Source organism: Chrysemys picta, chromosome 1, assembly GCF_011386835.1.
Source record: "Chrysemys picta bellii isolate R12L10 chromosome 1, ASM1138683v2, whole genome shotgun sequence".
Lineage (NCBI taxonomy): Eukaryota > Metazoa > Chordata > Testudines > Emydidae > Chrysemys > Chrysemys picta.
Window position 1 is genome coordinate 22,448,718 of NC_088791.1, and position 15,287 is coordinate 22,464,004.

At 40.3% G+C, this 15,287-nt stretch overlaps 1 protein-coding gene across 2 annotated transcripts in view; it reads left to right on the forward strand.

Moving 5' to 3' along the window:
- HGF (hepatocyte growth factor) overlaps positions 1 to 15,287 on the forward strand; it is a 76,433-nt gene that overhangs the window by 37,942 nt on the left and 23,204 nt on the right. For both annotated transcript variants that reach the window (XM_024114760.3, XM_005296964.5), the window contains exons 8-9: positions 11,448 to 11,622; positions 13,697 to 13,824. In XM_024114760.3, the coding sequence (XP_023970528.1) occupies positions 11,448 to 11,622; positions 13,697 to 13,824 (303 nt within the window). The remainder of the gene's footprint in view (positions 1 to 11,447; positions 11,623 to 13,696; positions 13,825 to 15,287) is intronic.

Genomic DNA, 15,287 nt, shown 5'->3' on the forward strand with positions numbered 1-15,287 from the left:
GGCCCCACAAACCCCTAATCCACCTCTGTCCACAACTACTTTCAACATGTGTATTTTATTGAATAATCAGCCTCTGTTGTAACATATTCATATACTTTTTTTCTGGTAGTGGAGATTTTATTACTAAAAAATTTGTCTAAGTTATCATTTCTGACGGTTTTTACAAATGCAACTTTTATAAATGTTTACCCTTTGGCATTTCCCAAGCTGATGTGTCAGTGCTCTGAAGATTCACATCTGGCTTTGGTGGTCAAATAAGCTTAACAATCAATGTAACTCTTAACATTCACAGTCTGATCCAATTTTTTTAAAGACATATGCTAGGGGATCTTTTCCAAACTCTAGTAATGGCTCCTCCGCCCCCAACAGTCAAGATTACGTTAGAGTCTTCAAGAAATGCAATCCCAGTACCAGCCCTTCTAAAAATAAATGGCCTACATTAATGATCCTGAGCACTTTGCTCTTGATATTGTGATGAAGTTGGGCTCTCTGCATTGGGTACACAGTCTTCTTTTGGATCTTCAGCTGACGGGGAATTCCACACTTGAAACTAAATTTTCATTATAGTAAATGGTAGTGTTCTCTGTAAGGGTGAATACGTAAAAGAGGCATGCACAATACAAAAGTTCCTTAGAATCAGGCAATTTATCAATCTCACAGTACTAATCAGACAATAGTAGCAAGCAGTGTTCCAATCTGTGTACTTTTACAGCAGAAAAAAACCTCCACTTCTTTAAAATCTTCAAAACTTGAATAAAACTCAGGTAAATATGAGTGTTTTCCATTAAATGATGATGGATGTTTTAGTGCAGTGGTTTTCAAACTGGGATACACATACCCCTAGGGGTATGTGAGCTCTCATCAGGGGGTACATGGGAAAAATCCTATAATGGCCAACAATACATTTTATTTAGTAAGACTTGGCAATCTAATCAAGTTGAATCTCCTTTCAATTAAAACTGCAGCAGCGTTGGTGTACCTCAGAATCAGAGGGTTTCAAACTGTGGGGTGCGCCCCCGTAGGGGCCTGCAGAGTAACGTTCGGGGAGGGGGGGAGCTTTTTCAAAACTTTGAGCTGAGCGCTCCACCCCCTTGAGTTACAATTTTTGGTTGCGCCTTGCCCCCACCCAGACAGACTGAGTGGCTCGCTGAGGTGAGTCAGGGGGTGGAAGTGGCACTCCTTCCTTGAGCTGCCTGGCCTCACCGGCCCAAGCTGCCTCGCATTGCCGCTTGCTCCCCTGAACTTTCCTCCATGCTCCCCTAGAGGTATGTGTCCCACAATTTGAAAACCTCTAGAAGTTGTTTCTCAATAGAAGGCAGAAATCTGAGGGGGCACGTGACCCTGCATGCCCCCCCGCCCCACACATTGCTTCTGCCTATCTCAGATAGGGGTGTGCGGTAAGCTACATTATTTGGAAAGGTGTATGTAGCCTAAAAAGTTTGAAAACCACTGTTTTTGAGGTTAGGACAGTAGGTGAGGTTTTGGAAATCCTGGGTTCAATTCCTTGCTCAACCACAGACCTTGGGGAAGTCACTTAGTCTCTCTCAGTACCTCAGTTCCCCATCAGTAAAATGGGGATAATGGCACTTCCCTACCTCACAAGGATGTTGTGAGGATAAATAAATTAAAAATGGTGAGGTGCTCAGATACTAGGGTAATGGGGGCTGTGGTTAGATGTTTGGCTGCATATGTGTGTTCTCCCTGTGTGCTGCCCCAGCCAGCACAGCAGACCTTGAGTGAACCACCCAATGACCACAAAATCCATTAAGGTACGAAGGCGCCAGGCCAGGTTTATTGTTGACAAAGCACAGTAATAGCACCTGGCAGACTCTCCTAGGATACTATGACGTGTATACCCGTGACGATGGATGCAGCTCAGTGAAAGGCGGGACTTTCCATTCCCCACTCGGCTGGACAAAGATATTCCCTTTGAGATGCATTTTTATACCCTGATACATATAAGTTAGTACTGCCTCTGACATAGTTAGTTACTGCCCCCTGACATGGCTAGTTATTAACTTGTACATGTTGGTTCGATCAAAACATCTTTATTACGTACTGTTATCCTGACCTTATCTTTAAGGAGGGGTCAGTGTGTTCCTGTTATCCTTGGGGGATGTTTTTGCATCATCCTTAATATTGGGATGTTCTGGTACTACTTGATATCAGGATGTGTTTGCCTGAGTACTCTGTGCTTAGCACTTCTGAGGAATGAGTATTTTTGCAATATTAGCCCTATTCTTGCCAGATTGTGTGAGCCGGTCCTGCCTCATACCAGGCCTCTGATACAAGGGCTTATGTCTCAGGCTCTCTTCCTACTACAGGGGCCATATAAGTACTAAAGGTTGATGATGAAACCTCATAATAAAAAAAAAACTAAATTAATAATCAATTACTGTAGTATCTTCTCTAAATTAATCTGAAATTGCCTTTTGCTGCTATTATTACTATAATTTGTTGGCCCAGAACTTACTGTGTGTTAGAGCAGCTTTGCATAAACTGCCTTAGAGCTGGTTTAACTGGCTAACATGTGATTCCTCAGCACAGGTGAATTCTTGGCTTACAGTCACCTTTGTGCTCCCTCCCTCATACTCCACCCAAGCTTCACTGAGTACACTTCTCAGCAGCAGCTCAGGATTTGGTACATAGCATGCATTAGTGTATATAACACAACAAATCCTGTCTCTGCACCAAGGTGTTTGCAGTTTAATTCAGAAATATGGTATGTGAAAGAGTTCACATGCAAGAAGGCAACATTTTTGGTGATGAAATCAATGTAGGGATGACTTCATAAAATAAATGTATGTTTAGGGAAGGATTTGAAGGGGCAGAAGGAGGGGACTTGGTGTATCAGAAACGGAAGTCTCTTTCAAGCACAGTAGACAGTATAAAAATGAAGACATAAAGCCAAGAGTGTGAGAAGGAGATGATGGGAACAATAAGGATTAGAGATGGATTCAAACTGCAGAAGCTGGATCTGGATTGAGGTTTCGAGCACACAAGTTGGTTTGAAGTTGTTCACATATGTGGATGTGGTTTTGGCTTGGGCCAATTTCTAGTTAGGCGAGAAGATACAAAGGAGCATTAAAATAGTCAGAATGGGTGTAGGAGGAAATGAGAGCAGAGATGGAAGCAGGGACAGGGATTGTGAAGAGGAGATAAGGACAAGGAATTTGGGATTAATGGGAAAGGAGAGTGGATGCCTGTTATAATAATCAGAGGTGGGGGGTGGACACTGTAACATGGCTAGAGTGACAGAGGAAAAGGATACAGTTAGTTGGCCTACACGGGGAGGGGAGAGGAGACATTTTTTGGGAGCACAGAGAGGAGGAGGCTGCAGATGTCAGTCAGTGTGAGAAGTATTGAAAGCCTAGATCAGAGTAGAAGGGACAAAGGAAAAAGGATTATGTTTGGAGGTATTAAGGAGGAAGAGGTAACAGGACTCAGTGAGTGCCTGGAGGCGATGGGTGAAGGAGAATGGAGAAATAACAACAAGGTTGATAGCGTGGGTCAGAGGGACGATAGTGCTGTTGTCAACACTGATTGGGAGGATAAAGAAATGGAACTCCTCTATTTTTGTCAACTAAATTTTTTAGAAGCAGAGATTCCCTTGCTGATTTGAATGCTGAGCTGTGACTTAGGGCTTGTCTATTCAGGGAGTTTAAATGAATTAACTAAAGCTGTGCAGTTAAAATGCATAAATTAAAACCTCCATGTGGATACTCTCATTCAGAAGTAAAGTTTGTTGTAGTTTAATCCTCCTAAGCAACAATGCACCAAGGTCACTTTACTTCTGAATGAGAGCATCCATGCAGGTGTTTAGTGCACTTGGATTTATGCACATTAACTTCAGACCTTCACTTAATTTGTCTTGACTTTCCCGAGTGTCCATATGTAGGCAAGCCCTTCGAGTGTCTTGCTGAAACAAACTACACAAATAAAGGAAGTGCAACTCAAGCTTCAGATTTACTTAACATACAGATGTTTATAGAAGTGAGTCAGTGGGAAGAGACTGGTGTTTAAAATTTGATAGTTACCTCCCACTTAATTTTACAATGAGGCCTAATAGAGGGTTATTACAGTGTTCACTGTGTGTAACTATGTATTATTTTCTATCGCTTTATAAAGACTCCATCTCTCTACTTCTAGCATACTTTTCAATATGATATGTAGGAGTTCTGTTTAATCTAGAGGTGAGATTCAGGGTCAAAATTTGGATCCATATCTGGATTTTGAACACACTAAATATAAAGGGGTTTTGGATTCAAAGCTTTTCAGCCCATTATAGAGGTGGGGAAAACTCTGAAATGTGTATCTGAATTCCAGACCTAGCTAATTGTTGGTGTTCACATTCAGGCTGTAGCATGTGCCAAGATATGACCCTCTGTGGGTTTTTTGGGGGTTCAACTCAAATTTATTCCTTAGTTATCCCTCAGGCAATGTAGATTAAAATTGGCGCTACATGGTTCTTCCACGCCAATGCTATAAAGCAGGTATTTTTTCCTCTGCTGTGCTGTATATCATAATACAGCTACCAAGCGCATAGAAGGGGTTGAAGAGCCAATGTTCAAAATATAGGGGAGGAAAGTGACGCGAGCTGTGGTATAGCCTAAAATTTCAAATTCAATAATAATGCAGGGCATGAGTTAAGGCTCTTTTGGGACCGCTTTACTATGCATGAGCAGCACCTGCTCAACAGATCACCCCAGCTTCTCACTGAACTTTGCAGCATTACACAGGTCACATTTTATTATGACTGAGTTGTTTTAGAACAGTTCCCCTACTGTATTAGGCACAAACCTGCTTGTCTTTAAAAAACAGGGACAAATTCTTCCCCCATTTACACCCTGGTAATCCCATTGACTCGAACGAGTGTTACACTGGTATCATTGAGAGCAGAATTTGGCTCTGTTAGTTCATTGCGAATTATCTCTATACTCTTCTATGTCTCTTCTATACTCATTTCTTTACTGAAATTCTCCAGGGAAGGAACAGATGTTAGTGTTGACTGCTCTTTTCCTACCCGAGTATTGTTGTGAGGAGTAGGATCGAGAAGATCATCCTCAGTTTGCCATGCAAAGCTCCAGATTGTACGCTTGTCCTTCCTCCCAAAATTCTATATGGGTTTTGTTTTTTCTGCGCAAGGGTTTCCTTTAATAAAGGTTCATTTAAATATATTAAAAGAGAGACAATTTAATGAGAAATTGGTACTTTTGCATTTTTGAAACTTTTGTGTTTTTGCGTTAGAGGTGTGATGGTGAAAGTGTAGAGGCGTAGAAGGGATGTGGGAGAATCTGTCACAGCTTTCTGAATTAGTCCATGATAAAATTAATAGGGTTCCTTTTGGTCCTCAAATTGTAAGAAATAGTTTCATTCAAGTTCCAAAAAATGACAAATAAATGACAAAAATATTTCTGCTAACAATTACAAAACTTCATAGAACAGCGTTAATATATAACACACAGCACTTTTTATAAAAATGTAAAAACATAACACAGCATCATACTCCCTTTGAAGTCAGTTCTACCTTTTTACTAATTAAGCCCTGATCCTGCCAAACACTTAAGCATCTGTAACTTTAAGCACTTGAGTGTTCCTATGGAACTCAATGAGACTAGTCATGCGATTAAATTTAAATGTGCATAAATGGTTTGCTGGATCAGGGACTAAGACCTGATCCTGAAAAGCAATCCATGCAGGACTTTTTGCAGGACAGGGACCTGATAGAGTTGGGTGGATGGGATACTGTAAAAAAAGAAATAATCATTTAGATTTTTTTGGGACATATTCATATGCCTTTTGTATTTTGCCTTTTGAAAATGTTCATGGAAAATGCATTTTAAAGTTGCATCCTTGAGAATTTCCAGAAGCCAAATTTTAAATTTGGAGGCTTACGTATTGGTACCAGAAGTGCCTTCTCATGCAATCAGATAACTGAAATAATACTTTGTGACTTACCTGACTAATTGGAACTAAAGGACACAGCTCAATTTATGGATATCAAGTTCCAAATACATTCAGCTCAGTTTATGATCAATACACAGAATAAATGTTGAGGAATAATATAATTAAATTAGTTCAAAGAATGAATAAGTCTGAGGAAATTGCAATCTATTTGCAATTATTCTAAAGGGGGGGGAAGGATAAATTCAGTGGAAAAATTGTTCATTGTGAATAATTCACTCAGCTCTGCTAATTAATCGTCACAACAGCGCTGTCGTGTAATATTATTATATAACGTTGTAAAAGGTGAAACCAAGATGCAGAGTGGTTAAGTGACTTGCCCAAAGTCACACATTTTATGAGTGGCAGAGATGGGGTTATTAGACCAGCAGCTTCTGGTTCTATCACTCGCCTCAGTGGGTCACTGCAATCCTCAGTCTAGCCCCTTCCTTCAAGGGCAAATGGCAGGCTGGCTTAGCCACTCATTACTGGCAAGTGGGGGTAAAAGGGGTGGCCCAGCCACTTACTGCCCTCCTCCAACTCTCCTCCACTGCCTACTTCCCTGGGCCCCTTCCCCATAGCCCAGCACCTTCTCTGCCCCTTTGTGTCAGGGCCCCAGTCTGGGAGTCGTCAGCCTAGAGCTCTCCAAGCCTCTGCTAACCCTGCCCAGCACTGGTCTGTCTTAAGTGCTTCTCTAAGAGACAGTTCTTCTCCCTTGCTTTATTTATAAAATCAATAAAAATATTTTTAACAATTGAAAACTAAAGAACAGCTACTCTCTTTAGTGAATCCACCCTAGAGGATGCATTTACCAGCTTGCAGAAACCTAGGTATGCAAGGGATATCACTATGGCCTTTTGGCTTTGGAATGAGCTTGAAAATCATAACTTCAGTGCAGAGGGGCAACTTGTGCAGTTGGACTGCCTTGGGAAGGGGAGACAGGCAATTAATATGACTATGAAGCAGAGGTAAAAGCAGGGCCGGCTCTAGCTTTTTTGCCGCCCCAAGCACACAAAAAAACAACCTGCGGGGGGCCCAGAGCGGCAAAGGACACACACACACAAAAAACACCTGCGGGGTGGCCAGAGCGGCAAAGCACACACACACACAAAAAACACCTGCGGGGTGGCCAGAGCAGCAAAGCAGGAAGAAAAAAACCTGCAGGGTGGCCGGAGCGGCAAAGCAAAAAAAAAAAAAAAACCTGCAGGGCAGCCGGAGCCAGGGTGCAGGGGGATTCCCTGTGCTGCAGATGTGCAGCGGAGTGTGCGCCTGGTCTAGCAGGGGGGGAGGGGAGGGAGCGGGGTGGGAGAGAGAAGGGGGTGGCCAGGGCTTCAGTGGAGCGCTCGCCACGCGGCTCCTCCCACCGCGCCACCTGCCAGGAGGGCTCTGTGCCGCTCCGGTCGGCTGGGAGGGAAGGACGTGGGCTGCCCTGCCAAGTTTGCTGCAGGGCACTCCCCTCCTCCGCGATGCTGCCCCCTACAGGGCGGCCGGAGCGGCAAACCAAAAAGAAAAAGAAAAAAAAAGGGCGTCCGGAATGCTGCCCCTTGGAATCTGCCGCCCCAAGCACGAGCTTGCTCGGCTGGTGTCTGGAGCTGGCCTGGGTAAAAGCATCCAACAGATGAATAAAAGAGAAATTTTGAATTCTAGCACAGATATATATATATATATATATATATATATATATATATACACAGTACCACTGTGCATCTTGATGTTATTGACTGACGTTAATAGGATCTTTAAAATGAGGGATTTGAAATTAAATCCTACAGAAACCCTATGTTATAACATTTAATTTTCCTGAGATCCATTTCCTTTGCAAATTAGCGCAGTTGGCTGGAATTACTAAAGCACTAAGAATGAATGACATCAATAAAATACATCTAAATTATTCTAATTGCTGGAACATAGAAAAAATAATTTAGAGACCATTTATTAATGTATTTACAGTTGAAAACTATAGCTGGTAAATTAACTTGTAAAATTACTCACCAGACTATGGACAAATACCAATTAGCGACAGTTACAAAATGACTCTTGAATAATTATTCAAAGGTGGGTTTTGGGGACATTTGGAAGACGCTGACATCAAGGTAGTGTGTTTAGTTTTGCATTACTTAATAAATTTTATGCTACATCTTTCCCATCAACTTTTCACTGGTCTACAATTTTTGAGAAGTCATCTGCTTCAGAGATAAAATGTGCTATTTATTATGTATTTTGATGTGCTGAATTCAAATATGACAATTAAAACAACTGATTGGCTACTGTTTCTAAGATATTTAAGTTTTTACATTTTATGTCTATGTATATTGTGTAGATAGTAGAGTTTTAATCATAAATTGTAAACCTAGGTCTTTTCATGTATTTATGGTTGCTTTACATGATCATATTTCACCTGTCCTGTTTATGTAACACTTTAAAAATCAGCAAAAGGGTTATATAAAAAATGTATTATGAAACAAAAGGCAAAAAACTATTCTGTACATAGTTTAGTCCTATTCAGTGTCTACTCGGCGCTTCTTGGCTTTTCTCTTGTATTCATTAAATGGAGCATCTCTTGTCACTGTACAGCAATAGTCTGCAAGCATTGATGGCCTCCATTTGCCCTGATAGCGTTTCTCCATTGTTGCAATGTCTTGGTGAAATCGCTCGCCGTGCTCGTCGCTCACTGCTCCGCAGTTCGGTGGAAAAAAATCTAGATGAGAGTGCAAAAAATGTATCTTTAGTGACATGTTGCAACCAAGGCTTTTGTATGCCTTGAGGAGGTTTTCCACCAACAACCTGTAGTTGTCTGCCTTCTTGTTTCTGAGAAAATTTATTGCCACTAACTGGAAGGCTTTCCATGCCGTCTTTTCCTTGCCACACAGTGCATGGTCAAATGCATCATCTCGAAGAAGTTCACGAATCTGAGGACCAACAAAGACACCTTCCTTTATCTTAGCTTCACTTAACTTTGGAAATTTTCCACGGAGGTACTTGAAAGCTGCTTGTGTTTTGTCAATGGCCTTGACAAAGTTCTTCATAGACCCAGCTTGATGTGTAAGGGTGGTAACAAAATCTTCCTTGATTCAACAAGTGGTGGATGCTGAACACTTTTCCTCCCAGGCTCCAATGACTGTCGGAGTGGCCAATCTTTCTTGATGTAGTGGGAATCTCTTGCACGACTATCCCATTCGCAGAGAAAACAGCAGTTCTTTGTGTCTCCAGTCTGCAGACCAAGCAAGAGAGCAACAACCTTCAAATCGCCACAAAGCTGCCACTGATGTTGGTCATAGTTTATGCACCTGAAAAGTTGTTTCATGTTGTCATAGGTTTCCTTCATATGGATTGCATGACCAACTAGAATTGATGGCAAAACATTGCCATTAGGCAGTAAAACAGCTTTAAGACTTGTCTTCGATGAATCAGTGAACAGTCTCCACTCATCTGGATCGTTAACGATGTTGAGGGCTGCCATCACACCATCGATGTTGTTGCAGGCTACAAGATCACCTTCCATGAAGAAGAATGGGACAAGATCCTTTTGACGGTCACGGAACATGGAAACCCTAACTTCACCTGCCAGGAGATTCCACTGCTGTAGTCTGGAGCCCAACAGCTCTGCCTTACTCTTGGGTAGTTCCAAATCCCTGACAAGGTCATTCAGTTCACCTTGGAGGAAGGGGGAAAATGTGGGTCCTGTGACATTGATGGTTCAGGACCAGAAGTTTCATCCTCTTCCTCTTCCTCGTCTGACTCAAGTGAGAATGATTCTGGTGCATCAGGAATCGGCAGTCCTTCTCCGTAGGGTACTGGGCATATAGCTGATGGAATGTTTGGATAATGCACAGTCCACTTTTTCTTCTTTGACACACCTTTCCCAACTGGAGGCACCATGCAGAAGTAACAATTGCTGGTATGATCAGTTGGCTCTCTCCAAATCATTGGCACTGCAAAAGGCATACATTTCCTTTTCCTGTTCAACCACTGGCGAAGATTTGTTGCACAAGTGTTGCAGCATATGTGTGGAGCCCACCTCTTGTCCTGATCTCCAATTTTGCAGCCAAAATAAAGGTGATAGGCTTTCTTAACCATAGTGGTTATACTGCGCTTTTGTGACGCAAAAGTCACTTCACAACAAACATAGCAGAAGTTATCTGCACTGTTCACACAAGTACGAGGCATCTCTGCTCACTTTGGCTAAACAGAAATGTGTCCCTTTGCAAAAGCAAACACTGACAAATAAGAGAGCAAGACACTGTATGATTTCTAGAGCTGATATAGGGCAATTTGTTCAGCAGAGTGATGTAAGCTTCATTATGATTACATCATCCATGACTTCTAGGAATAATATGATGCAATTCATATAATTTATGACGCAATACCAGCTTCAGATTGCATCATTCATTGTTTTGCCTAAAAAGCAAGTACTGTCCAAACCCAGTCATAGATTTATTCCTAGATCCAGTCAAAGATGTATTTTAGTCATTTCTGGTTTAAATTGAGATCCCTTCCCTTTATAACTCACTTACCCTCGCCATTCCCAAGTCAAGGGTCGTATATACTGACCCAATAGCATATCTTGAAAACTAGAGCCAATCAACAATTTTAAGCATCATTTTCGTTCTCAGTGACCTAGAATTAGTAAAGTTTGACTACATTTATTTCAGAAGCATTTTGGCTGTAGAGCAGTGTTACAGGAAATAAAAAGAGGCTTTCAAGCATTTGAAATGACTCATTTGAGAAGCCACTGTTTGTCTGAATTTAGTTCAAAACAGCCCAGACTAGGATTAATGCAGCTCATATTGACATCTGTGAAAGATCTTGAGTCTGATGCATTTGTTAGTCTTGAAAATATTTATCTCTCTCTAGAGAATTCTGATCTCAGGTTTCCAGAAGTTAGGGCACTTCTTTTTCTTAACTTTATGAAGCATAAAAATGAGTAGCTTAAAGGAGCTTTAGGACATTAGCTAATAATAAGATGTATTGCTTTTTAAGTGGGGTACTGCTCATTAATCCATCACTGATATTTTGGGTGCATTGGGAAAAAAAATGACATTAGGGTCTGAATCCTTCAAACATTTATGCATATACTTCACTTTAACGTGTGGGACGTCTCATTGGGGCTACTCAGTTGCGTGAAATTAAGAATGTGTGTAAATACTTTCAGGATTGGGATTATAATAACTAAGAATATCCCTCTGACACTGACTGCTGTAGAAACAACCTAGCATCTCTCTATGCAGCAAGATTTACGTAGGAACCCTTATATATTTCAGACATTTTATGCCCTAATCCTGAAAGCAAATGTGCTAACATGAGTCTCTGCAGCCGCAGAGAATCTCACTGGTCTTGTAAAAGTTTAAAGGAGCAGCTAATTGTTTGAGTTGCCAGATTTGACCCTCACTGACAATGTCATCAGAGGCCCTGGATTTGAGTAGCTATAGAAGCTGAACTGCAGTACACTCACACCAGACTCCCTCTTAGGAAAAGAAAACAGCTCTTTTTCTGTCCATTTACAGCGCAGACCATTGTGAACATCACCGATGCTGCCGTAGAAACGACAGAGTGCATCAAGGGGCAAGGTGAGGGCTACCGAGGTACCGTGAACACCATATGGAGTGGAGTCCAATGTCAGCACTGGGACTCTCAGTTTCCTCACCAGCACAATATCACTCCCGAAAACTTCAAGTGCAAGTGAGTAGCACGTGCAGGTGTCACAGATTACAGGGCAGAGATCAGTTCCTGCAATTTAGACATTTGTGTCGCCAAAGGGTATTCAAAGAAAGGTTGTTATTTTTTTAATATCGTCGTCATCATCATCATTACTCTGCATGCTGACATGTTCATTGTTGCCTCTGACATTGGAAACTATGTGAATATTGCAAGAGTGTGCTATAAATAATTCTTACTCTTTGAAAACAAAAATTATGGGTTATTATGGGTCACAGATGAATTGGTTCAAGGCTGTCTTTGTTTTTACACACTGAAGACCCTTATCCTAAAAACACCCATGAGCTTAATTTTGACCACATGAGTACACTGATTGACTTCAAAGTTACGTACATGTGTGTTTAGAATACTGTGGCCTAAATCCCATTAATAAACCATCACTGTTTCTTGGAAGGAGACAATTGTTTATCTGTAGTTTTGATATGCAGACGTAACTTAGTGTTTTTTTCCCGCCTTTTTAGCTAAACAATCTCACTGTGGATACTTGACATTTATAATATTTTTTGGAGCTTTTTTATTTTGACCTCTTGTCAGTTCTGTTTTCTTCTCATTAATGACTATATTTCTAGCGTGTATTTTCATCACCTTGTCTAGATTTAATGACACTGATCCCCTGGCCTGCGCACAAGACTTGAGTGGAAGAGATTCCAGCCCGAGTTCTAACCTTGGCTTTCAGAAGCACTTGCTCTGTGGTTTTGGGCAAGACATTTATATTTGCCACGTCGGTCCCTGCATTGACCTGGAGCATTGTCAGGGTTCTTTAATGTGTGTTATATCCTTTAGAGAGTTATCAGTAAAATGAACAATAGTTGGAGTCACTTGGATATAGGTGCAAAGCTAAAAGCATTTTTTCCTTGGGCAAGAATATTGGGTTAAAATCACTCACATGTTAACCTTTTGCATTCCTGTTGACTTCAGTGGGGGGAATAGAATTGCTATTGGTCCTGAATCTCCTGTATAAATCTCATAGATGTTTAAGCAGGACCTTCCTGAGCCCACTTAAAGACAATCTGTGAGGCTGTTCCTGCAGTGTTTTCTCAGCCAAAATACAATTGAGTCTTTGGCATTTTGCCCGAGTCACTACTATTGTAAGATTAGGCTCAATGTACAGTTCTCACAATCTCCTGTAAAAAAGTAGCCCTGTAACAGTTCACCCGGAAAACAATAATGCGCTGATATGCAGGCCTTACTCATATGAGTAGTTATTAATCATGCTAGTAGCCCTCATGAAGTCAATGGAACTGTTTGTGTGACTGAGGAAAACCCATGTGAATAAGGGTTACAGGATCAGGCCTATTTATTATACCATAAGTTATCAATGACTGTTGCAGATGGGAAAATACTGTTGAATGTGAAATTGCAAAGAACGTGAGAACAGCTTTCAAGAGACTAGAGAATAAAACTTACATTTGAGAAGTTTGACTATTTAATTCAAGCTGTGAGAGATTTTTAAAGAGAGACTCCCTTGTGATTAGATTCCTATTCAAAAGGTAACACCTGTATAGGATTTCAACACAATTTTTTCATATACTAAGATTCAGTTTCCTAATTAAATCAATGAGAAACTACAGGACACCATTTCTGTACATTCTACAAAGCCATTCAAAGTACTGAGAATTTTTAATGATATGGGATGGTTTATATATTTTTTTAAAATACTTTTAATAGGTTTCAGGTGTATCTGATGCCATGCAAGAATTTTGTAATCAGAGAAAGCTTTGAAAAAAATGGTGGAAGTTCCCATATGGAAATATACTATATTTAAAATATTATTGTACTTAAAGTGAAATCCTATAGCTAGTCAAAACATAGATTTACTGGAGATGATTCCCCTATAACCATACTCCAGTTACAATTGCCTTACTTTATTAGTCCCTGCTTTCATATTGTCTCGCCTAAATCTCTCTGCACTAAGTACTGATCAATAACATACAGACTTCAAGAAGCCTCTATTATTGTTAACTTGTAATAGAAAAGCAATTAGAACACAGAAGTTTTAGGTTTTGCCTAATATAAAATAGCATATTTATTTTTATAGGGATTTAAGAGAGAACTACTGTCGAAATCCAGATGGATCGGAGTCACCTTGGTGTTTTACTACTGACCCAAACATTCGGATCGGTTATTGCTCCCAAATACCTAAGTGTGATGTGTCAAGTGAACAAGGTAACTGATACAAAGGAGATAAAATATTTTAAGCTCAAGGTGCCAGATTCATTTCCTTGGAGACTGGGATACCAGATTCTGATCTCAGTTACTCCTATGCAATCCAGAGCAACTTGACTGGCTTCATTTGAATGTAATTGGATTTATAGTGGTGTAAATGAGATCTGAATCTGGCCTAGTCCCTCTAGTTAGGCAAAGGAAGCAACAGTGAAAGTGTTTCCCCACCTGATGCCCTATTGCATCAGATCCTCTGCTGATATAAATCAATACAGCTCCATTGAAAGCAAGAAACTGTGCCATTTTACACCAACTAAGATCTGGACCATTGTGTTTTCTCCTTGAGATGGAGGGATCATCTCTAGATCATTGTCCAGGCCTAGCTATGTCTTGATCTCTCTGCTGAAATTGCCAACAAAGCTACCAGATGTGATGTATGGTTGGTTGGTTGGTTGTTTTAATGTGGACTCCTGACTATCGGGAAATGAACTTAGACAATAACATGCAACCTACCCAAATAGCTGTGAATTTTAAACAAAATCAGAAAGCATTCTAATCTGAACCTTTAACATTACATAAATTTTCTATAGATATTTTCCTATTGGATCTCTTCTATATGTGAATTTGATCCTGCAAGATGCATTGTTATCAATGGGAGTTGACTGGATTCAGCACCTTGTAGACATGCTCAGGCTTTGACCCTATTTTAGTATAATTCATAAGAAGAGATTTCAGCTGTATTCCATTTATCTTAGCATCCCATTAAGATTTTTGGTGGGATAAGCGGCTTGGCATTTTTCTGTATTAACAAGGATTAAATTTTGCCTTCTTTTTTTGTGTTTGTAAAAAAAAAAAAAAAAAGTGTGTTTCGGGGAATCTGTTTATAATTAAAATATTGACCATTTAAATCAATCATTTTATACATGAAGTCTTGTGCTATTGACCATGTCAAATGATTTTACACATACATGTTTGGTGGCAGCACACCATGAAATAAACATAATTTATGCTTCATTATCAAGGCATGTTTTTAAATTGTATTTAAGTTGAAGGTGTGCTACTCCTTGACCATGCCAGAGAACAGAAAAACTCCAGTGTTCTCTATTGCTGCCAAAATCCAGAACCTTTCCTTAATGAGTTCGGAAGTTTTGTTCTCAATTCTGTTGAGGACATCTGGACTTTTTAAAAAGAGCGCAACATCTCCTGGCAGCTTTTAAAAGTAGAATAATTTGCAGTGACCCTGTTAAGTTAACTGTAAGCAAATGATATTTAAACTGAAAAGCTTCCAGTTTATCAAAGAAAGACACAGTAAAAGTAAGTTATTGCATGCTATAGTTAAGACCTTAGGCCTCGAGAAGGGGATAGATCATCTAATTTCAGAAAGGTTCACTTTCTCTCATTAACTTGTTTTCTGGTTTTGGTTATGTTTGCTTTATCTTGTATAGTGTCTGCTAAATATAGCACTT